Source organism: Dictyostelium purpureum (assembly GCF_000190715.1).
Source record: "Dictyostelium purpureum unplaced genomic scaffold DICPUscaffold_9, whole genome shotgun sequence".
In the NCBI taxonomy this organism is placed as follows: Eukaryota; Evosea; class Eumycetozoa; order Dictyosteliales; family Dictyosteliaceae; genus Dictyostelium; species Dictyostelium purpureum.
Window position 1 is genome coordinate 120766 of NW_003519346.1, and position 23814 is coordinate 144579.

The 23814-nt window shown below is 24.2% G+C and overlaps 12 protein-coding genes across 12 annotated transcripts; 7 read left to right on the forward strand and 5 right to left on the reverse strand.

Moving 5' to 3' along the window:
* Nucleotides 1-122: 122 nt before the first annotated feature.
* Nucleotides 123-2165, forward strand: DICPUDRAFT_74537 (uncharacterized protein; the record flags this gene model as incomplete). The annotated part of the gene is made up of 4 exons (XM_003283491.1): nt 123-230; nt 320-596; nt 740-1176; nt 1254-2165. 4 exons carry the CDS (start codon nt 123-125, stop codon nt 2163-2165), a joined length of 1734 nt encoding a protein of 577 aa, XP_003283539.1.
* A 274-nt stretch (nt 2166-2439) lies between these two features.
* On the forward strand, nt 2440-3895 carry DICPUDRAFT_74538 (uncharacterized protein; the record flags this gene model as incomplete). The annotated part of the gene is made up of 2 exons (XM_003283492.1): nt 2440-2631; nt 2699-3895. 2 exons carry the CDS (start codon nt 2440-2442, stop codon nt 3893-3895), a joined length of 1389 nt encoding a protein of 462 aa, XP_003283540.1.
* A 92-nt stretch (nt 3896-3987) lies between these two features.
* Nucleotides 3988-7143, reverse strand: DICPUDRAFT_74539 (uncharacterized protein; the record flags this gene model as incomplete). Its single annotated transcript, XM_003283522.1, has 2 exons — nt 3988-5679; nt 5764-7143. The coding sequence occupies 2 exons, from the start codon at nt 7141-7143 to the stop codon at nt 3988-3990; spliced, it is 3072 nt and encodes a 1023-aa protein (XP_003283570.1).
* Nucleotides 7144-7470: 327 nt separating this feature from the next.
* On the reverse strand, nt 7471-8252 carry DICPUDRAFT_74540 (uncharacterized protein; the record flags this gene model as incomplete). Its single annotated transcript, XM_003283523.1, has 2 exons — nt 7471-8138; nt 8228-8252. The coding sequence occupies 2 exons, from the start codon at nt 8250-8252 to the stop codon at nt 7471-7473; spliced, it is 693 nt and encodes a 230-aa protein (XP_003283571.1).
* Nucleotides 8253-9566: 1314 nt separating this feature from the next.
* DICPUDRAFT_96410 (uncharacterized protein) lies at nt 9567-11965 on the forward strand. The gene is made up of 3 exons (XM_003283493.1): nt 9567-10697; nt 10769-10979; nt 11055-11965. The coding sequence occupies exons 1-3, from the start codon at nt 9925-9927 to the stop codon at nt 11814-11816; spliced, it is 1746 nt and encodes a 581-aa protein (XP_003283541.1). The 5' UTR covers nt 9567-9924; the 3' UTR covers nt 11817-11965.
* Nucleotides 11966-12424: 459 nt separating this feature from the next.
* On the forward strand, nt 12425-13071 carry DICPUDRAFT_74542 (uncharacterized protein; the record flags this gene model as incomplete). Its single annotated transcript, XM_003283494.1, has 4 exons — nt 12425-12443; nt 12519-12610; nt 12687-12868; nt 12948-13071. 4 exons carry the CDS (start codon nt 12425-12427, stop codon nt 13069-13071), a joined length of 417 nt encoding a protein of 138 aa, XP_003283542.1.
* A 144-nt stretch (nt 13072-13215) lies between these two features.
* DICPUDRAFT_147256 (uncharacterized protein) lies at nt 13216-13971 on the reverse strand (the record flags this gene model as incomplete). The annotated part of the gene is made up of 2 exons (XM_003283524.1): nt 13216-13433; nt 13506-13971. 2 exons carry the CDS (start codon nt 13969-13971, stop codon nt 13216-13218), a joined length of 684 nt encoding a protein of 227 aa, XP_003283572.1.
* Nucleotides 13972-14147: 176 nt separating this feature from the next.
* racL (uncharacterized protein) lies at nt 14148-15770 on the reverse strand. Its single transcript, XM_003283525.1, has 4 exons — nt 15140-15770; nt 15005-15032; nt 14780-14925; nt 14148-14684 (listed from the first exon to the last, which is right to left on the reverse strand). The coding sequence occupies exons 1-4, from the start codon at nt 15153-15155 to the stop codon at nt 14284-14286; spliced, it is 591 nt and encodes a 196-aa protein (XP_003283573.1). The 5' UTR covers nt 15156-15770; the 3' UTR covers nt 14148-14283.
* Nucleotides 15771-17046: 1276 nt separating this feature from the next.
* On the forward strand, nt 17047-18185 carry DICPUDRAFT_147258 (uncharacterized protein; the record flags this gene model as incomplete). The annotated part of the gene is made up of 3 exons (XM_003283495.1): nt 17047-17302; nt 17367-17586; nt 17684-18185. The coding sequence occupies 3 exons, from the start codon at nt 17047-17049 to the stop codon at nt 18183-18185; spliced, it is 978 nt and encodes a 325-aa protein (XP_003283543.1).
* A 395-nt stretch (nt 18186-18580) lies between these two features.
* DICPUDRAFT_52377 (uncharacterized protein) lies at nt 18581-21352 on the forward strand (the record flags this gene model as incomplete). The annotated part of the gene is made up of 4 exons (XM_003283496.1): nt 18581-19513; nt 19588-19857; nt 19924-20468; nt 20545-21352. 4 exons carry the CDS (start codon nt 18581-18583, stop codon nt 21350-21352), a joined length of 2556 nt encoding a protein of 851 aa, XP_003283544.1.
* Nucleotides 21353-21694: 342 nt separating this feature from the next.
* DICPUDRAFT_147260 (uncharacterized protein) lies at nt 21695-21877 on the reverse strand (the record flags this gene model as incomplete). The annotated part of the gene is made up of 1 exon (XM_003283526.1): nt 21695-21877. One exon carries the CDS (start codon nt 21875-21877, stop codon nt 21695-21697), a length of 183 nt encoding a protein of 60 aa, XP_003283574.1.
* Nucleotides 21878-22129: 252 nt separating this feature from the next.
* On the forward strand, nt 22130-23099 carry DICPUDRAFT_74547 (uncharacterized protein; the record flags this gene model as incomplete). Its single annotated transcript, XM_003283497.1, has 2 exons — nt 22130-22152; nt 22781-23099. 2 exons carry the CDS (start codon nt 22130-22132, stop codon nt 23097-23099), a joined length of 342 nt encoding a protein of 113 aa, XP_003283545.1.
* Nucleotides 23100-23814: the final 715 nt, after the last annotated feature.

A 23814-nucleotide genomic window follows, 5' to 3' on the forward strand; every position in this document is an offset into this window, starting at 1 on the left:
TTTTTTTTTATTATTTTTTATTTTTTTTTTTTTTTTAAATTTTTTTAAATTCATAATTTTTTTTTTTTTTTATTTATTTTTTTTATTTAAATTTAATTTAACACCTATATATCTTTTATAAAATGTCAGAGTCTATGGACACTTCTAATACATCAGCTAGAAATGATCAATATATCAATACATATTATGATTATGCAAATAAGTTAGATTCAAATCCATCATTCCCAGATGTATGTACACACAGTATAGTTTTTATAATAACCGCTGTAAACAAGTTTTTGTTTTTATTATTTATATTAATATATTAAAAATATTTTAGGACGATAAATTATATTCAGAAATTATCGATTTGTCAAATAAAACCAAACAAACAAAAAGAGTAGCACCACAATTTATTTCAAAATATTTCAAAAGATTCCCAACCTATCAAGAAAAAGCTATTGATTGTTTAATTGATTTATTCGAATCATCAGACGAAGATGTAGTTAGAATTAATGCATTAAAAGTTATTCCAACAATTTGTAGAGATAATAATGATCATATTGGAAGATTAGTCGATATTTTATGTCAAATTTTAAGTCAAGTTCTTAGTACAGGTAATACATTTATGGAGCTATTATATAACAGCAAGTTTATATATACACATTGCTTTGGATAATCCATATACACCACACGAACAAATTACAACAAATAATTAATAACAATCATTTTTTAAATCATTTTTCTTTTTTTTTTTTAGATTCAAAAATCGAAACAGAACACACTAAAAATTCAGTTGTTGAACTTTATAAATTAAACTCATTAACTACAGTAAATTCATTTTTATCATTTTTAGAAGCTAAAGAAAATGGTGATGATCAAGAGTTACAAACTTTTACAGTATTTTTAAATTTTATTAAAGAAAATCTCATTCCATTAATCAAAGCCGAATATAGTAAAAGTTCACAAGAAACCCAAACTTTCTTCAGAGGTCGTATTATAAATCTCATTGCCAAAAGTGTCACTGCCATAGAAACCGATATCTTCTTTGATCTTTTAGACTGCTTCCCACAATATAAACTTGAAGACGCTATTGCCTCTATTGATCAAGTTGTGCCAACTTTAGAGTCCCAATCATTAGAAATTTCAAAAAAGAAAATTATTAATTTTACCAAATCACTTATTTATAAATCAAAGGTAAATATATTATGATTATTAGATTTACAAATATATATATATATTACTGTTATTAACAACACTTTCATTATTCATAGAAACCACATTCAGAAATTAATTGTAAAATATTTGAACTATACTCAAAAAAAGTATTTTCTGTCATTGGTGATTTAGATGAGACCAGTAAAACCGAATTACTTTCAGTATTTGCACAAGCATGCCCACATTTACCACACGATATTGGATTACAATTTTTAGAACCAATTTTCATTCTTTTCAAATCTACTGTGCCATCAAAAACCACCACTCCAGTCGGTGATGTTGATTTACCACTCACCATTATTGAAGCTTTATTATTCTCACTCTCATATCTTGGATCATTATCAATTTCTTCACTCGCTAAACTTTGTGGCTATAGAGTCATTACTGGTCAACCAAGTGATATGAATACAGATCCAGCTAAATTCGAAGAGCTTCTAAGTAGATTTAGATTTTTAGACGAAAAATGCAGAGAAACTTCAAATAAAGCCAAAAAAGCAATGCCAAGTCTCAATCAACTAAAAGATAAAACACAACTTAAATTTGTAAAGAAAACTCAAGTTGCTACAGATAACATTCTTGCTATCATTCAAAACCTATCAAAGAATCCACCAACAAACCTTAAAATTGAACAGCTTACAATTTCCTCAACCATTTTTAAAAAAAAACAATTCCAACAACAATTATATAACAATAACCAACAAAACCAACAATTTAAATTTAATCCAAATCAACAAAAGAATTTCCAAATTAAGCATCATCAGCAACAACAACAACAGCAACAACAACAAAATCAACAAAAACCAAAATCAACTCGTTACTCCCCATATGTCACACCTGGCAGAAGAGGTCACGATCAAAAATCAAAAGAAAAACAAGAACAAAGCGGTGGTCTTGAAGTACATTATACATCTGAACATAGAACTGGTAAACCTTCTTCATTTAGAGGCAGAGGTTCAAAAAATTATTAAAATAAAATTCACTAAAATCATCATGTCATAGATAGTACCAAATTTATCCTCGATTTATAATAAAAATAGGTTTTAATTTGTGGTTTTTTAAAAATATCCATCAACCTTTCTTTTTTTTAAAATTTAAATTTTTATTTTTTTTATTTTTTTTTATTTTAATTTTTTTTTATTTTTTTTAATTTTTTTTTAATTTTTTTAATTTTTGTTTTTTTTAACCATATTATTTTTTCCTTTATTTAATAAAATTTAAATATATATAAATTTATAATTTGAGATGTCAACTCAAATTTATCAAGTTCCAGTTGTCAGTAATGGGCTTAGAGAAACAGAGTCAATTCTTCAAATTGTAGATTCACTTGAAAAACTTGAAAAAGTTTTCAATGAAATGTATACAACCATTTCAACCAGGGTAGCACACGAAAAAGCTAGAATTGATAATGTTGCTAGTAGACTAAACAATGCACAAGTATGAGTTATTTTAATGTTATTTTTTTATATTTTTGAAATATAAATATTAATATTATTTAATATAGCATAAAGTTAAACAGGTTGTTGGTAGTAAACAAGCTATAACAGTATTTAGTAGTGCAAAATATCCAGCAGAAAAGAAATGGGCAGATTATGTGCCAATATATAGCGGTAAAAACAAGTTACCATTTAAACCATCACACTATCATCTTCATGAAGACGAACAGATTAAAAATAGAGCAGAAGATTCATATATGGATGTAAATGATTTAGTATTTATCGAAAAAAGTATAGATGCTGCATCAAAAGAAGTTGAATTTAAAGAAGGTTTAGGTAGATTACCACAGCATTTATCAAGTGTTTCAAATTTACTTTTATTTAATACCCAAGATAATCCATACAAGAAATATTCGAATACATTAGATAATCTTGCAGGTGGCAGTGGAGAAGATCAAGTACAAATCTTTGGGGATGTTAGATTCCCAACTGCTCCCCCAGTCAGTGTTGAAAAAGGTGATATTAGACCTGAGGCTGAAAATGTTAAAATCAATTATGAACCAGGTGCATTCGAAATTCCAGAATATAACTTTCCATCTGCTTTACCACTTCCAAATGTAGCAGAGAATATTACATGGGCAGCTGGAAATGACCAACAATCAATCGCCCCTTCGCAACAAGTAGTTTTAAATCTTTTACCAACATATGACTCTTTAGCAAATGCTCAAAATGCAGCTGTAAATAATAACCCTGATGGTGGCCAACAACCACCAACCCAAAATAACGCATCAGCACCACCACCACCTCCACCAACTACCTCCTCAGTACCACCACCTCCACCTCCAACTGGTGCTCCACCACCTCCACCACCACCACCACCTCCACCAAGCGGTGCTCCACCACCTCCACCTCCACCAATGATGGCATCATCAAATAACAACGACGATGACGATGATGATGATGATAAAGGTACCGATGGTTCAGCAAGAGGGGATCTTTTAGCTGATATTCGTCGTAATCATAAAAACAGATTAAAGAAAATAGAAAAGAACGAAGATGATGATTCAGGTCCACCACCACCACCAAAACCTTCTGGTGGTGGTGTTATGGATGATCTATTTAAAGCTCTTGCTTTCCGTAGACAAAGTATTGCCACAACAAAAGGAAAAAAACAAACCAAAGCCAAAAAACAACAACAAGAAGAAGAAGATGATGATGATCAACAAGATGGTGATTCAGATTCAGAATCATCCGAATGGGAATAAACAATTAAATAATTATAATAAAAAATATAAAAAAAATTTTAAAAAAAAAAATATAAAGTTTATTTAATATAATCTATACTGATTATTTTTTATTAATCGTCTACTATATCATCATATTTTAACACTTCGTTATTACCATAAAAAGATACAATCTTATTATTATTATTATTATTATTATTATCATTATCATTATCATTATTATCACTTTGGTCGTTGTTGTGTTGTTGATTTTGTTGATTATCATAATTATTTTCATCTTGTTCGTCATTTAAACCAATTGAAACAAATTTCTGATCAACTTGATTATCTTTTGAAAAATTATATTGACTTAATGAGTAGTTGTTTTTAAATGTACAGAAATCTAATAAAAGTTTATGGTCAAATTTCATAATTTGAGTAGTTATACTTTGTTGTTGTTGGAATTGATTCCGATAGGTATTACTATTTTTACCATTATTATATTTTAATGATTTGTTTATAGAGTTCATTGTTGGCAAAACTTCCAAAAACAATGGTGATTTTTGTAGTATCGATCTGGGTATTTCTTGGAAACCACTAAGATTATTTAAACCTGATTGTTGAACTCTGGTCGATATACAATCGGTAAATAATTGTTGGTATTGATGTGATTGGTTTGTCGGCTCGTTAATTCTTGGTTTAATAAAATGAAAAAACTGTCGTGGTGTACTCTGGGTATGTGAAAAGGTGAAACCTCTTAGCGAAACTGAAATTGAACTTTTCGGTAGCATATCGTTATAGCTTGAAAGAGAAATATGTTGATTATGCTTATTTGAGTCGAAAATATCACTGTTGCAAAGATATTCTAGTGATTGAGAGGCTTCGTCGATTGATGAATAGAATGTTGGATAATTTTCATGCACAAAGTTGATAAAAGTATTGTAGTCAATATGACTATTTTCAAATACCTCCTCCACCACATTTTCTGGTGTCTCCCTATGAAACTTTTCTTTATACCAAGTTTCCCCTTGAACATATGGATTTGAATTGGCTATTCTTTTATTGTACAATATTTTACCAATTGAATGAAATAATGTCAAAATGGAATCACGGTTCCTTGGGAGTACACCGTTAACTTTAGATTCATCCTCTGTTGTGTGGTTCGATGTAGGTTGTTGTTTTCTTGGTTTTTTTAATTTTGAGGTTTGAGGATTTTCGTGCTTTCTACCGACACAGAAAAATTCTAAAGAAAAGATAGCAGCTCTTATATCGCCGGCACTTTCATCTACAAAAGAATTCAATTGAGACTGAGAAACTGCATTACCGTAACCCTCCTCAACTGCAATTTTTTGTAATAACTTTCTAAGATAACTTGGAGCAACTGGATTGAATTGTATATGAAATATGTTTCTATTATTTGAAATGAACGAGTTTGGAAATAACTGATAAAGACCACTATTACCGGTGAATGAGTCTGATAATACAAAAACCATCGGAAATAATGAATTCTCTAAAAAATTTTCGAAAATTTTTAAAAATTCTAGTCTATTTTCATTTGTAACGTTGGGTATATCTTCAATAAATAATACTTTGTTTATATTGGTGCTAAACATTGAAAACCCTTGACTATTATATTTTACCCACTTTTTAAATTCGGAAATTGTTGATGAATATGGTGTTGAAAGATTATCATCAAAATTCTTTGTAACCACTATTGGTGGGTTAATCCATTCGACAATTTCAAAATCCATCGTCTTTGACAATACCCTAACCAATGTTGATTTCCCAACACCTGTTGGCCCTGTTAAAAATAATAACTTTTCACTCTTTTTTAAAATAAAATAATTTTAAATTAATATTTATTGATTATTATTTAGTTTTGATATATTTTATGTTAAAAAAGTATTTACCAATGGATAACTTGAATTTAATTCTTTTAATCTATCTTGGAACCAAATTTTAACCCTATCAACTCTAGTTTTATGTACAACGAGTTCCCCCTCACTAATTGGTATATGTTTATCAATAAACATTTTATTCTTATCATCGATATTATTATTATTGTTTTTAGGTGATACTCTACCATTTATGGCTGATTTAAATGAGTTTTGTCTTGGTAAATTATTATTATTATTATTAGTGCCATTATAAAAATTTTTTAAATTATTTGTGCTACCACTACTTGTAAAGGTTTCATTAAAATCAATTTCAATATCATCAAAAATATCTTCATCTTTAATTGGTTTTTCTTTTGTTTTCTTTGGTTTAAATGGCTTTGAAAGTTTTACAACGGTATCGTCGATTTCTGTAGGTGGTGATGTTATGTTTTTTGTTGAGCTTGCTGGAGAGGCTGAAGTTGTGGTAGTAGTGGTTGAGATTGATGTTGGCACTGTGGTTGGGCTTGATATCGTTATTGATTTAGCCTCGATATCAACAACAGTTGGTGACACTTTAATTAAATTTTCAAAACCACTGAATCCCAATATCTCCTCTTCCTCTAGCAGAATTCTTTCTTTTTCTTTTTCCTCTTCAGTTTTTTCTTTTTTTTTGATTATTATTGCATTATTTATTATATCACTATTATTACTGTGATTTAATTGTTTTTTATTTGATAGATTGCCTACAATGCTATTATATATTTTAGTTGATGATGATAATGCTGAAGCAGTTGTGATGTTTGAGGGTGATTGTGATGAGGATGAAGCCGATAGAGATGATCTTTTCTTTTTATGTGAATACTCCATTAAATGACTTTCTGATTTATCTGTGCACTTTTCTCCGTAAATGCAATAAAATTTGTCGGACTCCTCGTCGTTACTATCCATAATTTTTGAAGCTATGCTATGTGACGCTGGGGAAAAGGTAATACTTGTTGAGGATGAATTTGGTGATGTACATTTTGGTGAAGAAGAGGTGCTTGGTGATTGTGAATGGCTGAATATCGATGTGGGTGATTGAGAATGACTTGGTCTTATCTTTTTATTTGAAATCCCATTTGTATTGTTAATACTTTGTGGTGTGTATTGATTTTTTATTGTAAAAGAATTGGGTGAAGATTGGGACATAAATGAATTTCTTGAAGACTTCATCATTGACGATTTAAATACAACCTCTTCACATTCTTCGATATCTTCAATTTCATCGCTTAAATTATTTATATTTCTTTTTTGCGATGCTACTCTATTTGTTGGTCTAATGCTATTATTATGACTATTACTATTATTATTATTATTTGTTAAAGAGATGCTATCATCTCTTTTATCTTTTTTAGAAATATCACTACTTTTCATATCATTATCTACTATTTATATATATCTATAACTATATTTTCTTAAAAACTATAAACTATTATTTGTTATTAAACTAAAAAGAAAAGAGATAAATTAAAAATTAAAAAAAATATAAAATAAAAAAAAAAAAATAAAAAAAAAAATAAAAAAATTTTTTTTAAAAATTTTTTTTTTTTAAAATAAATATTTCTGAGAACAACTCCACCTTTTTGGATAAATAAATATCCTGTTTTAATTTATTTTTTATAATAATTAAATTTATTTATTTGGTAAAAAAAAATAGAATATAAATAACTAAAAGAAGAAATCTTGATTTCAACAACCCTATTATTGACCTGGTGGTAATGAAGTTGTTGAGGATGTATGATGTTGATAATCGTGCTTTGGTTGATTATTTGCAAACTGTTTACTTTTAGCCATATCAGTTTCTGTATTGCTTTTAACATCATAATTTATATTTTCATCTTTACCACTATGGCCAATTATACAATCAACTATAAAACTGCTACTGCTTGTTGCATTGGAGGTGATGCTGAATAATGGATCGTTAAAATTTAAAGTTAAATTAAACAAAAATGGTTGTCTAGTTATAATCGGTTCATACTGATCATATTCTTTACTAATAACAAATACTTGACAACAATCTTCTTTATCGTTTTGACGTCTTGACCATTTGAAGTCAGAATTTGTAAAAAATAATTGAAGACAATTGATTAGTAAATTCAAATGTTGAAATTTTAATATTGAGTTTGCCCCATAATCCACACCGCCATGAGATTTTAAAAAATTACCAATGGATACCTTCATTGAATGAACATTGTGTAAATTTAGTGAAACCCTTTGCATCAGTCCAATATCATTCCAAACAATGTATAATACCGCTGAGTCATTTTCGTTACCACCCAATATACAATTGGTGATATCTTCAATATCATTATCATTTGAATTAATATTATTTATTTCAAATTTTTCCTTTAAGCTATGAAAAAACTTTCCTTTTTTTTTTTTTTTTTTAATTAAAAATAAATAAAAGATTAGTATTAATTTAATTAATTTTTATAATATTTTAAATAGGTATATTTACTCTTTGATGGAAGTAATAGAACCATGTTTTTTGTTTATAAAATTATTATAATATAAAAAAAAAAAAAAAAAATTTATATTTTATTATCTTTATAAACATTTTTTTTTTTAATCTAAACAAATACTTTAGGAAAAAATAAATAAATTAAATTAAATTATTTTATTCAACAATAAAGAAATATTCCTTCCTTTATTAAATTTTATTATAATTATAATAAAAAAATATTCCTTCCTTTATTTTAAAATTATTGTAATATAAAAAAAATAAATATTTCTAAAATTATTTTATTTTGATTTTTTTTATATTTTTTATTTGATTTTTTTGCAACTATGCATTTTGAAGGTTCTTTCTTTTTGAAACAGACTGAACTTCAATAAGATTTTTGAATTTATTTTGTAAATTGAATAACTTACCGAACTTTCTAATTTTTGGAATACTTTATTGCGCCATGTAATTACAACAACAATTGAATGGAGATTTATACATGTTGATACTTGTTATTATTTAGTATTAATTTTCTTTTTAATTTTTTTTAATTTTAAAAATAAAAAATAAAAAAAAAAAACGGTTGGTTTGCGACAAAAATTTCCCACCCGTGAATTGATATTTTTAAAATTCGAAATTTTTGCTTTATTTTGGTGAAAATTTCAAATTGTTTGATTTTCTCTCCATCCAAATATATGTAAATTTATTTATTTATGCCACAATAAATGTATAATTTAAACATTGAGTGCCCTAATAAACTATAAAAATTTATTGTTTGTGTATAAAAAAAAAAAAAAATATGTTTTTTTGAAATAATTATTTGAAAATAATTTTAAAAAATAAAAGTGTTAGCAAGCATAAACAGTAGTTAAATATATGTATATTGAATATATAATATAGTATAATAATATAATATATACATACCCATTCAATTATTTTTGAAAAAATAAAATTATAAAATTGAAATTATTGAAATTTTTTTTTACTTTTTTATTTTTTCATGGTGATATAAAAATATAATAATAAAATTTTATGATGATTTTAATAATGGTTATGATTTTGATTGTTTCCTTTTTTTTTTATTATTTTTTCATATGATTGTGAAAACCAAAAAAAGATATTTGGGAATTATTATTGTCACACAAAAGAAAATAAAATAAATAATTTAAATTTTAAAAATTAAAATTTTTTTTTTTTTTTTTTTATTTTTTTTTAATTTTTTTTTAAATTATTTTTTTTAAAAAATTATTTATTTTTTTTTAAATACAATTTTATTTGTTTTTTTATTATTTTTTTTTTTAAAATTTTTATATTAATATATTATTAAATTTAAATTTGATATATAATAGAATAGAACAATAGTATAATAATTATAAATATTAAAATTTATTTTATTGCATATCAACAAAAATATAGAAGATACACAAATAATAAATTTTTAATAATAACAATAATAATAATAATAATAAAAATAATATATTAATATGTTTTTTTGTATGTGTAATTTAAAACCAATAATTAACAACTAATAAAATAATAAGGCTATAGAAAATATTGTTTTTTATATTTTTTTTCATTCAAAATTATATATATTAAACTACAAAAACACCCAAAGAAAATTAAATAATTAGATAATTATAAAATAATAAATTTATAAGAAAAAGCAATAAAATAGTAATAAAGATTGTAAATAGTAGCACAAATATAATAAAATGAGAAGAAGTCCCCCAAAACCATGGGAAACTAATTCAGGTGGAGCAACAGCAACAGGAGCAGCATCAAGACCAATGAGTGGTCCCCAAACAGCAACAAGAGTACCATCACCAGGAGGCACCACAAATACACAGAATAATAGTAGTACTAATAATAATATATCAACATCAACAAATGTTGGGGGTCCATTAGTTACAAGACCTCGTACACCAATGAGACCATGGGAAACCGGTGGAGGTGGCAGTGGCAATGATTATTATAATAGCAGTAGTAGCATGGGTGGTTATGGCAGTGGTGGTTATGGTAGCGGAGGATATGGTAGAAGCAGCATGGGTGGTTATGGCAGTAGTGGTTATGGAAGAGATTCATATAGTAGTGGATACGGTTCAAGTAGCCTCTATGGAAGTGGTGGTTATGGAAGTAGTTATGGTAGTGGTGGTTATGGAGGTAGCTATGGCAGTGGTTATGGATCGAGCTATGGCAGTGGTTATGGATCAAGTTATGGTGGTGGCTACGGATCAAGCTATGGTGGTGGTTACGGATCAAGTTATGGTGGTGGCTATGGCGGATATGGAAATAGTTATGGTGGTGGTTACGGAGGTGGTTACGGTAGAGAAATGGATGGAAAAGGAGGTGCATTACAAAGTGTAGTTTCAAATGGTCATTCTTGGATGGAAGCACTTCATTCAATTGTCGATACCTTTTCAAGATTTTCTAGATTATTGGATGCAAATTTTGATGCGGTTCACGGTTCCTTTGCGTCAATTATAAGGTAATTATAAATAATAGGTTAGACCGAAATAATTGTGATCAATTATTAATTTTTTTTTTTTATAAATTTAGACTATGCCAAAGTATGAGCCATTTTAATCATGAGATTTTATCTATAGTAAAAACATTTACATTATTTAGAATGTTTCAGAGTGTAGCATCAAGATTTATGAAGGTTTTTAGATATTTATTAGGAAAAAAGGTAAAAAATAGTAACAATAGTTTAGTTGTAGGAGGTGATGGTAGTACTGTAGCTGGTACTATTGCAAACATGGATGTTAAAGTAAGCACTGGTTCTTAACTTTTTTTTTTTTTATAATATAAAAATATTAATTAACAATTTTATTTTAATTATTAGGATTTTAGAAATTTTGAAAGAAAGCCACAATCAGTTGGAACATTAATACTTATTATAGCAGTCACATTTATAGGTGTACCAATGTTAATTGGACAATTATTAAATTTAAAAAGAAGAGGACAAAACTCTAGACTCGACAGAACTTGGGAAGAAGGAACCGAACAAACCAAAGTTAAAGTTTTATACGATTTTGATCCAGAAACACCACGTGATTTACCACTAAGAGTTGGTGATATTGTAACTGTAGTTGATAAACCATCAGATGATTGGTGGTTGGGTGAATCAAATGGTATATCTGGTCTATTTCCATCGAATTATGTAACTATTCTTGATGAAAAATCAGATCAAAAAAATCAAATTAATAATAATAATAATAATAATAATAATAATAATAATAATAATAATAATAATTTCAACTCCAGTACCGACAGTTTTAGTAGAAATAATAGTAATAATAATTTAAATAATTTAAGCAGAAATAATAGTTTTAATAATAATAATAATTGGGATCAAAATTCCGATTTTAATAATAATAATAATAATAATAATGGTTTTGACTATAGCAATGGTGCCAATAAAGGTTACAGTAGCAATACACTTGACAATAGTCCCTATCAGTTACAATCAAATTATAGTAATAATATTGTAAAGAATAATAATAATAATAATAATAATAATAATAATAATAATAATAATAATAACAGACCAATATCCCCTCCAAAATCTCAAAGATATATGGGTGAACCTTCTTTAGATGATTAAAAAACTCAGTATATAATAATAATAATAATAACCATATAAATTATAAATTATAATTATAATATCATTTTCCATAGTTAATTTTTTTTTTTTGTGCAAAGAAAAAAAAAATAAAATAAAATTGTATTTAAATTTTTTTAAAGTGTTAATTTAAAAAAAAAAACAAATATCTCTTTTTTTTAATTTTATAGTTTCTTTTTATTTTTTATTTTAATTTTTTTATTTTTTTTTTTATTTATTTTTTTTTCCCTTGTTTATTTATTTATCATTTTGAGTAATCAATTAACATACTATGCGAACTCATTTTTAACACCTCTCATTCGTTTTTAATAATTTTGAAAATTTAAAAAAAAATAAAAATAATTATTTTTTATTTTTTTTTAAATTTTTATTTTATTTTTTTTAAAATTTTTTTTTTCATTTATTGTATTTTTTTTTAAAAAATTAATGCTGATAATTTTATATATTTAGATCATAATAATATCCAAGGCGCAATCGATTAATTTTATTTATAAATATACAAATAAATAAATATCTAAACTTTACTGTATTCAAATAAAAATAAAAATATAAATAACATATACATACATATATATATATAAATAGATAAAATGTTCACAGATCAACAAAGTAAATATCAGAGTTAAAAATAATTTTCATTATTAATGGAAAAATTATAAATATTAAACTTTTTTTTTTTTACAGAAATTGGAGCAATGCTCTCAGCCATTGGTTTATTCTTTGGATTTTTAGGGGTTTTATTATTTTTAGATAGAGGTTTATTAGCTTTAGGCAACGTAATATCAATAGCATTAAAAGAAACCAAACAACAATATAAAAGATATTAATCTATCATTTTTTTTCAACTTTTAGATTTTACTTGTTTCAGGTATATTTTTAATTTTAGGTTTTAATAAAACATTAAACTTCTTTGGTCAAAGAAAAAAGATTAGAGGTACCATTTTATTCTTTTTAGGTATTATTGTATTATTAGCAACTAGATGGACATTTGTCGGAATGCTTGTTGAACTCTTTGGTTTTGTTAATTTATTTGGGTAATATATTAACTTTAGATATCAAAATCAACTATTATTATTATTATTTACTAATATAATTTATCTTACTTTACAATAGTGACGCATTCCCAATTATTATTTCAATTTTAAGAAAATTACCAATCATTGGTAATATCCTTAACCACCCAATCGTTAATAAAGTACTTCAAAAAGCAGATTCTGGTAACGAATTACCATTTTAAAAATATTTAATAAATAAAAAAAGTAAAACAACAATGTATAATATAGCATGTTTATATATATTAGGTTGAATACTTTAGGTTTTTCTAAAAGAAAAAAAAAAAAAAAACTTTTGGTTATTATTTATTATAATTATTTATTTATAATTATTTTTTATCGCTGGTAGTAGTGGCACTGGTACCACCAATTAAAATTGGACCATCAGAAGATGATGCGGTATCAACATTTTGTTCGCTATCGTGTGGGAAAATCTTTTCACCTTTTAATAAATATTTTCTAACTTCCTCACCCTTTTCTTTCATAATTTCTTCAATATTTTTTGCATTTTCATAACCAGTCCATCCTAAATTATCTGCGATTGTGTCTTTATTATATTGTTATAAAGTTAATAAAAATAATTGAAAAAAAAAACTATTTATATTATTAATATACTTACGAATTTTTTTACAACCATCGCATCTAATTAAAACTACACCTTTATGATAAGAATGCTTTGAAAAAGTTTTTCTTGAAACAAAACCACATTCACTACCATCACCAGATGGATTAACATATGTACATGTGAACTCGATATAGTATTTTGGTTCAATTTTTATACCATTAACTTCGGATGGTTTAAATTGGCCATTTGGGTCGTCGTCTTCTTTATGTATATCAATTTCTGCATCTGTAATTTCTTCACTTTTGTTACTTGGTGCTTTACAATAAAATCTATTATGGCTCTTTAAAATTTCATTGTTGTTATAACTATTTATATTAAAAATTTGATTTAAAGATTTGTATTGTTGGGGTGCTGTAGTTGCTGGCTTTGAAATTATTGAATAGTTTCTATTTAAATTTAATAACTTATTAGAATTATTTAATAAATTATATTTTGAAATATTTGTAATAAATCTTTTCATTTTGTGTATTTATAAATAATCTTGGTAGCAAATATGAAAAATAAAACAAAATAATGGACAAACACACCTAATTATTTAATCGACTGAGAATTTAAAAAAAATTAAAAAAAAAAAATTAAAATTTAAATAAAAAAAAAAAAAATTAAAAAAAAAATAAATATAAATAATTTATTTTTAATTTCAAAAAAGACGAAACTTATATACATTTTCTTTATTTTTAAATATTTTGTTTTATATAAATATTTAGTTGATCCATGATTATTGATTTTTTTTATTTTTTTATTTTTTATTTTTTTTATTTATTTATTATTTTTATAATATTATACAATTATTTTTTTCTTTTGCTTTTTGAATTTCTGTTTGTCTTTCTAAAAATACTTTTATTGCTTCTTCGAATACTTGTTTAACCCCTTTTTGTGTAACAACACTACATTCTGTAAATGCACTTGCTCCAATTTTTTTTCTCATCATCATACCTTCTTCGTAAGTTATTGGTGCTTGTTGTTTTGATGCCAATAAATCACGAGTTGTTTTGTCTTGCCTTAAATCGTTTTGGGTACCTATTAATACAATTGGAACATCTGTCGTGTACATTTTAATTTCGGAGAACCATTTGTCGTATACATTTGAATAGGATGGTGGATTTATGACTGAATAGCAAATTAAAAAAATATCTGTATCATTGTATCCTAATGGTCTTAATCGATCAAAATCTAAATTAATTTAACAAAAAATTAGTATCAATATTATCATCGTTCATTGTCCTGTAAATTATTAATTCACAAAATTTATTAAAATAATAGATTACCTTCTTGACCTGCAGTATCGAATAAACCTAAATTATATGCTTTATTTTGATACATATACAATGAACTAAAATTATCAAATACTGTTGGTTGGTAATCCCTATGAAACCCTCCTCCCGATGCAAAGCTAATTAGTAGTGATGTTTTGCTTTGTTATAAAAAAAAGAAAGATGTTAATAAAAGATCTTTATAATAAATATATAAAAAAACTATATTATTTCTCTTACCCAATTGCACCATCTCCACAAATAACCACTAAAATAAAATAAAAATAAAAATAAAAATAAAAATAAAAATAAAAATAAAAATAAAAATATTAGAAACTAAATAATAATAAAAAATATAAAAATGAAAAAACTTACTTTTAATGTATTGCATTTTTTAATTTTCTATATCTTTTAAAAATTTGAGAATGTATCAATTGTTTTTAGTTTTATTAATAATAATTATGATAAAGTAAATTTATTAATTAATGTATATTTATTAATAGTGTTTGAAAAATTAAATAAAATAAAATAAAAAATTATAACAACAAATAATTATGATTTTGTTTTTTCTTTTTCTTATTAATATTATTAATGGTTTTTAATTTTATTGTTTGATAATAAAATTATCTATTATTTTTTTTAAAAACTTTGATATATTATGTAAAAATATTATATAATAAATATAAAATTATAAATAATATTGAACTTTTATTTTATTTTTAATTTTTTTATCTTTGTTTATGTTTTGTTTTTATATATGTGTGTTTTTGTGTGTGTTTATTTTTAGTATCTCTTTTTTGTTTTTTGAGAGTGTGTGAATGATAAATTATTTTTTATTTTTTTTTTGTATTTAATTAATTTTATTATTTAAAATTATAAATAATAAATATAATTTTTATTATTTTTATTATTTTTATTATTTATCAATGGTTATTATTTTGTATATTATAAATGTTCTTTTTATTAAAAAAAAAAAATAAAAAAAATAAAAATAAAAGAATGAAATAATATATAAATAACAATAATAATTTAAATAATATAGGAAAATAATTTATTAAAAAAAACAAATTTGAATTGTTAGAGTTTAAATAATTAATATTTAATTTTAATTTTTATTTATTATTTTTTTTATTTGCATTTTTTTTTTATAACTAAATTTGATAATTGTGTTTTTTGTGTGAGTGTGTGTTTGTTTGTGTGACTGTGTTTTTTGAATTAAAAAATATAATGTGTGGGGTTTATATGTATTTGCGCTACAATCTAAATATTTTTTATAAATTTTTATAATCAAATATAATAAAGCCAAAAATAAAATTGGGAGATTCTGAATATTGCAAATAAATAGAAAAATAATTTATCATATTAAGAATTATTTTGCTTACAATATTAGTAATTTAATTAAAAAAATTAATAACAATAGTACCCATCCCCCATATTGGGTGACCTCATTTTTGAAATGAATACAATTCGCACCAAATTTAAATTATAAATGTAATTCTAATAATAATAAAAAAATAAAATAAATTGGTATTTATTTTTTCATTTAAAATTTTGTATCTTATAAAATAACATTTAGTTTAAATATTTTGAAATTTAATTCAGCTAATTTGTATTATATAGTACTTTTATGAGGTTAAGGGTTTTCCACTACCCTCAAGACCAATTCCTTTTTTTTTTTTCAAAATTAATGTAATATTTGGAACTTCATCATAAACAAAATATTTTTTCAATAAAAAATATATTCATGTGATATCATAAAACAAAAATTATATATATATTTTTAGTAATGGCACTAAAATTCAAATATAAGTGAGTTTTTTTTAAATTATTATTTTTAAAATGGTTATGACTTTTTTTTTTTTTTTCTCAAATGCATTATCCGAATGTTTTTTTTTTTTTTTTCGAATTTTTTCGAATTTTTTTGTTTGAAAAGTTGATGGGAATTTTTTAATTAATATAACTTAATTTTTTAAAAAAAAAATATGGGTTTTAAAATAATAATAACTAATTATCACCTATTTTTTTAAATTTTAGAATATGTTATTTTTCTATATTTTTAGGTTTGGGATTTAAAAAAAAAACCGTTTCTCGCGGATTCTCTTTCCGTTTCAATACCAAATTTTTTTAAAATACGGCGATATTTTTTTTGATATTTTTTTCTCAAAAAAAAAAGTTATTAAAACCAAACACCAAAATTTTTTTATTTTTTTTTTATTATTTAAAACCATCATTATTTCATTTGAAGAAAAAGGAATAAAATACATAGACAAATAAATAAAGCAATGAAATTAGTATTATCATTATTATTATTATTTTCAACAATTATAAATTACTGTGTTGGTGTTATTATTACACCATCAACACCAGGTGGTATTGACACTGATCAAATAAATGTTGCACCAATTGCATCAGTTTATGGTAGTGTATCTTATAATAGGGCTTCAAATGGTATCCAACTAATAGTTACAATTTGTGAAGCTTTAAAAAATAATTTAAATGCCGAATACTATCCATTAATGATTTTAAATTCAACTGCTTGTATGTATTCATTATTAATTTTAAAATAAATATAAATTACTAATCGCAATACTATAAAATTTAGATTTTGCAAGACAATTAAATAGTAATGCTTTAAATCTTGCAATTGTTACAAGTCAAGGTATACACCCACTTGAAATCCAACCAAATTTAATGAAATTAGGTGTTGCGGGTAATATACAATCTGAAATCTCATATGATGATACTATCGGCGAAGCTGGTTCATTTATTTTTGCTGATAAAAATGGTAATATTGTTATTTATGATATTTTCAAAGATGTCGTGTAAGTTTGCAATTTAAATATAGGAAATAATAGTTCATATATGAATAAACCTATTAACCTATCATTAATAATTTATCATTTTAAAATAATAATGTAGAAAATCTATTGACTTTTTAACTGCAATCGAATTTAATACCCCACCATATTACAACTACAACTCTAAGCTTTATTATATTTCAACTTTTGATTCATCATCATCACAATCGATTCTTGTCGCCAACTTTGAAGACTACAGTACCAACTTTTATTCAGTCGCCAATCTTAATTTACCACACTCTATCGATTCAATTTACACAAGTGGTTACAATAATCAAATAGTTTTATTCGGTTCAAATAATGAAGATCAAAAATCATACTTATATTTAATGAACCCAAATAATGGTTCATATAAATTCTTAGGTTCTAAAGATTTTAATACTACAATGATTACTGGTTTAAATTCACAATATGTTTTATTCGAGAATCAAGAGGGTACCTTAACCGAATTATTAAATTTACAAACACTAACATCACAAAATTATAAAAATACTTGTTTTGATATTCATTATTTAAATATTTTCTTAACATCTATCATTCCAAAAGATATTTTTACAAATTAAAATCAAATAAATAAATATAAATATAAATATAAATAATATATTTAAATTCAATAATAAAAAAAAAAAAAAAAAAAAAAAATTTCATTTTTTTTAAAATTATTTTTTAAAATTTTTAAAAATAATAAAAATATTGGAAAATATATAATAAAAGCTTAATAGTTTATATTATTATTATTATAATGTTATCAAAAAGAGAACAGCATATAGTTTTAAATTTACGTTGTCACATTTAAACAATAGCCTAATGATACCATTAGATTGATAATTGGAATCTAAAACAATATTGTTTTCATAAATTTTTTTTTTTTTTTATTTATGCAAAAAATTAAATTTTTTATTTTTTTTTCATTTTTTTTTTTTGCAATATTTACAATAATCCAAAGATATTTAAATAAATGATAATTAATAGTATAAAGCATAGCAAAAAATTTATAAAAAATTATTGCTTACTATATAATAATAATAATAATAATCATTTACGACATATTACTACCTTTACAAATCAGAATCGTTCAATTAATAAATTAATTACTAATGATAAAATATCCAATAAATATGAATTAAATAAAAGAGAATATTCAATAAACCCAAATGAAATAAAAGATTATATTAGCGATTTAAAAGAAGATTTAATTGAAAAGTTTGGAAAGTTCGATAGGGATAAAGTTGATAGAGAATATATCTTAAATAAAGAAGATATTAATTATTATTTGGACCAGATCCCAAATAACGAAAGCAAAAAGTTAAAGAATATTTCACCTCCATTAGCACAACCAAAAGAATATCAATTTGAAATTCATAATACAGTTATAGAGGATCCATACCATTGGCTTCAAAATTTTAATGACCCAAATGTGCAAGAATACATCCACCAAGAGAACAACTATGCAGAATCTTACCAAAATATTCACTTAAAAAAATTATCAAGAAAAATAAGAACAATATATAAAAGAGTTTTTGTAGATCATCCAATTGACTCGGAAATCATTAATGGTCATAAATTCATTGTTAAAAATAAAACATTATATAGACAAAGAATATCAGATGGTAGAACTCAACGTTTATTAATAGATGGGGATAGTATTGGTAGTGGGTATACTATCCTTTTAAAGGATGTTATATCTTTCAAGTTCTCCGAAGATGATGGATTATTTGCCTTTGTAATGGAGGTTGATAGTAGTGAAAAAAAGATTTGTGTAGTTAAGAAGTTATCAGAATACCACTCACCCCTATTAGATATCATCGAAAATGTAACCTCAATAGAATGGGGTAAAGAAAATGATCTATACTATACACAACCTGACGAAAAAAGCCATAGACCACATAAAGTAAATATACATAAAAAAATATTCATATAAATATCTTTTTTTTTACTAACATTTTTTCTTTATGAATTATTTAGTTATTTAAAAAATTAATATTTGGTAGCGCATTTTTAAATGATGAGGCTGATAACCCTCCATTGTTAATTATGGATGAACCTAATCCCTCAAATTTTTTAGATATAGTAAAATCAAAAGATAATCAATTTCTTTTCTATTGTTCAAATAATAAGGCATCAAACTTAGTATATTATATAAATTTAGAAAAAGAAAAAAATATTACAGCAGAGTCACACAAAGTTATGTTATCAAGAGTTGAGGGTTTGGAATACTACGCAGAACATAATAATGTAAATAAAACACTATTTTTATATTTTTATCATAAACTATTATATTAATTAATTTATATCTAATAGGACCAATTTATAATATTTGCTAATGCAAATAAAGGTGATTTAAATATTTATACAGCTAGGGATACAATTGAAAATGGTGGATTAAATGATTTAGAGTTATTGGTAGCATCAGAAAATGGTTGTGTTATAAGAGATGTCGACATGTATCAAGATTATTTGGTCCTTTTAGAACAAAATTACTTAACACCAAGAATTCGAATTATAAATAAGAATCATCAAACTGGTCATTTTGATCCTACCAACGAAAAAATTGTAAAGTTCCCACAAGAAATTATTCAAATTTCATTAGGTGTAAATATTAATTATAATGCAGATGATGAATTTTCATTGACCTATACAACCCCTGTCGAAAATGTCACCCCAGCCAAAGTATCCTTACAGGATGGCAGTATAACAATCCTTCCAGGTTCAAAAGAAAGAGGCCCATTGGTTTTAAATCCTAGTAATTATGTTACCAAAATTCTATGGGTTCCTTCAAAATCAGATCCATCAATTAAAATACCACTTTCGATTGCATATCACAAAGATTTGAAGTTAGATGGAAAGTAAGTAAACAAAATTTTTATAATTTTAATTATTTGTTATTTATATTAAATAGTAATATTTTTATTTAATTATTAGGAACCCATGCATTCTTCATGGATATGGATCATATGGTAATATTAACGAATTAACCCATAGTTTAGAGGATATATTCTTTTTAAATGGCGGAATGATTGTTGCTAAAGCTCATGTTAGAGGTGGGGGTGAATTGGGCAGAGCATGGTATAAAGATGGTAAACTTTTAAATAAAAAGAACTCATTCAAAGATTATATAGATTGTGTCGAATATCTATTTGAACATGGTTATACCAGTCCAGAGTATTTAATTGGTAAAGGGTCAAGTGCAGGCGGTTTATTAATGTGTAATGTATCATTAACACATCCACATTACTTTAGTGCAATCATATCAAGAGTACCATTTGTAGATATTATAACCGCAATGATGGACGAAGAGTTACCGTTAACAATTCACGAATTTGATGAATGGGGCAACGTTAATAAAGATAAAGAAGCTTTCGAATATATTAAAGAATATGACCCATACCTCTTAATTGATACTTTTGATGTATCAAAATTCAAATCCTTCCCAGATCTTTACGTTACTGGTTCATCATCCGATTTTCGTGTTCCATTTTGGCAACCATTAAAATGGGTTGCTAAACTAAGAAATTATTTTAATAATTATAACAATAACAATAACAATAATAATAATATCAAACCATTAATATTTTTAAATATTGATGATGGATCTGGTCATTTTGGTCCCAATGATCGTGATTCTTTAATCATCAATTTTTCAAAAGAAATTAGTTTTATATTTAATTCAATCAAAAATTCAATTAAAAGAAAAGAAATCAATGATAAATTAAACTTTAAAAATAAATAAATCTTTATTTTTTTTTTAATTTTACACAGTATATTTTTTAAAATTTTTTTTTTTTTATAATATTTCATTTTAAACGATTTCGTGATATTATTTAGTAAATTGGGTTGATTTGAATAAGCTTGATTAATAGGTCTAGTTTTGATACTGCTTTGCTACTTGATCATTTATATCTTTTAAGAGGATGGAAAGATTGTTGTAGGCCTGCTTTAATGTAACCTCTTCATTGGAGGATTGAGGCGAGTTTGCTAAATTGTGATAGGCATTTGAATCGTGTGGAACCAACTCGATTGATTTTAAATATAACTCTCTTTTCTTCCAATCTCTTCCATTTACGTGTACAGTCTAGCTTGGATGCATTGTATTTGCTAAGTTATTGTTGGATGGCGAATTGTCTTTGTTTAACTCGATTGATTTTAAATATAATTCTCTTTTTGTCTTTTTTTCACCATTTAATATATCTATTGTTGGAATACCCTCCATATATTGATATGCTAAAGTTTGAAATATCTGCTCTATTTTCGTCATTAATTTCAAGATTTAAAATCTTTAAATAAATTGATTTTCTATTCTCTTTTGATACTGATCCATCTTTAGTTTCAACTTTAATTTATTCATTTGAATCTAAACTACTTGCTAAATTAAACAACTGCTGCAGGTGGTGAAATATTTTTGAAATTTAGGTTATTATAATTCAAGAGGTTTATTTTAATGGATTTTATATCTGTCATTAAATCATCTAGAGTTGATTAAGTTTTCTATCCAAGATCGTATGATAAAATGTTTGTTTGTGGAAGTGTAAGGTCATTTATATCATGACAATTAAAGTCTCCCTATAATATCTATCTTATTTCTGGATTTATCGTTGTTATAGTTTTTGTTGTAGTGATCGTTGATGTTAACTGTAAATAATTTACGTTCTTCTGGTTTTGCAAGGGCGTATATTGCTAGAATAGGTGGTGATATCCGCAATGATTTGATTAACTAAACAAAATCTTCACAATATTAGCTTCACCAACTTCTAAAAATAAAACCGCCATAACAAATACTAATACCACCACAAAAAGTAAAATACTATCTCTTACAGTAATAATATTAATTTTTTAAGATTTTTTTAAAAAAAAAGCTGAATAAAAAATTAAAAAAATTAAATTTTTTAATATATTTTAAAAAAAAAATTATTAAAAAAAAAAATAATAGAAAATAAAGAATTATTATTATTAAAAAAAATTATTAAAAAAAATAATAATAGAAAATAAAGACTATTCGGTTAGAAATGTAAATAATGGTTCCAATATCAACATAGAAGAATTAAATTCACATATAATTTCACCAAATGATTGCCCAGTGCAATTTTATGATTTCTGTTTAAAGATCATATAAAAATACAAATAGACCAAAGTTTTGTAAATATTTTAGAATCAATTAAAGATCAATTAGAATCATCAGAACAACCATTAAAAAACAATCATCTTCTAATTTAAATAATAATACTGGTAATAATAATAATAATAATAATAATAATAATTCTTTTATAGATATAGAAAAATTAAAAATTAGTAATAATAATATCTGTGAAATTAGTGTTAGTAATAATAGTTATATGACAAAAATAAGCAGTAGAGGTAATTTATTGTCAACAGGTAGCGCTCAGCAACCACATCAACCATCACCATTACAAAAATCGCAGTCATCACAACAGGTACATCAATCAACAACAACAATTACAACAAAAATCAAAAATTGTTAGAAATGTCATTCCAATATAGTCATATCATTCTTCAAAGTAAAGATAATGTTGCTTTTATCTAAAGCGGTAGATAGTTCGTCAAACATGTTTTATTATAATCTTTAAATAAAAATTACAAACAATATTATTTGTTTTATTATCAGATATTTGTTTAATAACTAAACCAAGATTTCCAATTTGCAGTACCAACAGCTCCTGCTGATAAGAAAAGGAAAAGAAATAATTTTTCAAGATTAAGCATTACATTTGGGGAAAATAAAAAAATAAAGAAAAAAGTTACAAAAAATAATAAAATATTTTTATTATCAAATTTAAATTATTATTTTGATCAAAGATAGATTTTTATTGAATCGTTTTTAAAATACTAATTATATTATATATATATGTCTATGAATGATGAATTATTTACATTATAATCAAGGTTATTGATTATTGATATTATTATTTATTATTATTATTATTATTATTATTATTATTTATATTATAATCTTTTTATTTTCATTATCATTATTATCATTAATATTATTTATATTTATATTATAATGTTTTGAAACTGAAAAATTAAGAACTAAAATTAAATATTAGTATTCATTTATATAAATATAATATTATTTATAAATTTTACCTTTAAAGTACATATACCCCAATGAATGATGAATGGCTGAAAAAAAAAAGAATAAAGTAAACCCCAATGAATGATGAGAGACTTGAAAAA

What these genes read in the sequence shown, in the direction of transcription:
- DICPUDRAFT_96410 (XM_003283493.1), top strand. Translation starts at nt 9,925, where the DNA reads ATGAGAAGAAGTCCCCCAAAACCATGGGAAACTAATTCAGGTGGAGCA. An exon ending in TCCTTTGCGTCAATTATAAG is followed by an intron (nt 10,698 to 10,768) that starts GTAATTATAAAT and finishes TTATAAATTTAG; the next exon opens with ACTATGCCAAAGTATGAGCC. An exon ending in TTGCAAACATGGATGTTAAA is followed by an intron (nt 10,980 to 11,054) that starts GTAAGCACTGGT and finishes TTTAATTATTAG; the next exon opens with GATTTTAGAAATTTTGAAAG.
- racL (XM_003283525.1), bottom strand. An exon ending in TGTGGAGATGGTGCAATTGG is followed by an intron (nt 14,926 to 15,004) that starts GTAAGAGAAATA and finishes TTTATAACAAAG; the next exon opens with CAAAACATCACTACTAATTA. An exon ending in CGATACTGCAGGTCAAGAAG is followed by an intron (nt 14,685 to 14,779) that starts GTAATCTATTAT and finishes AAATTAATTTAG; the next exon opens with ATTTTGATCGATTAAGACCA.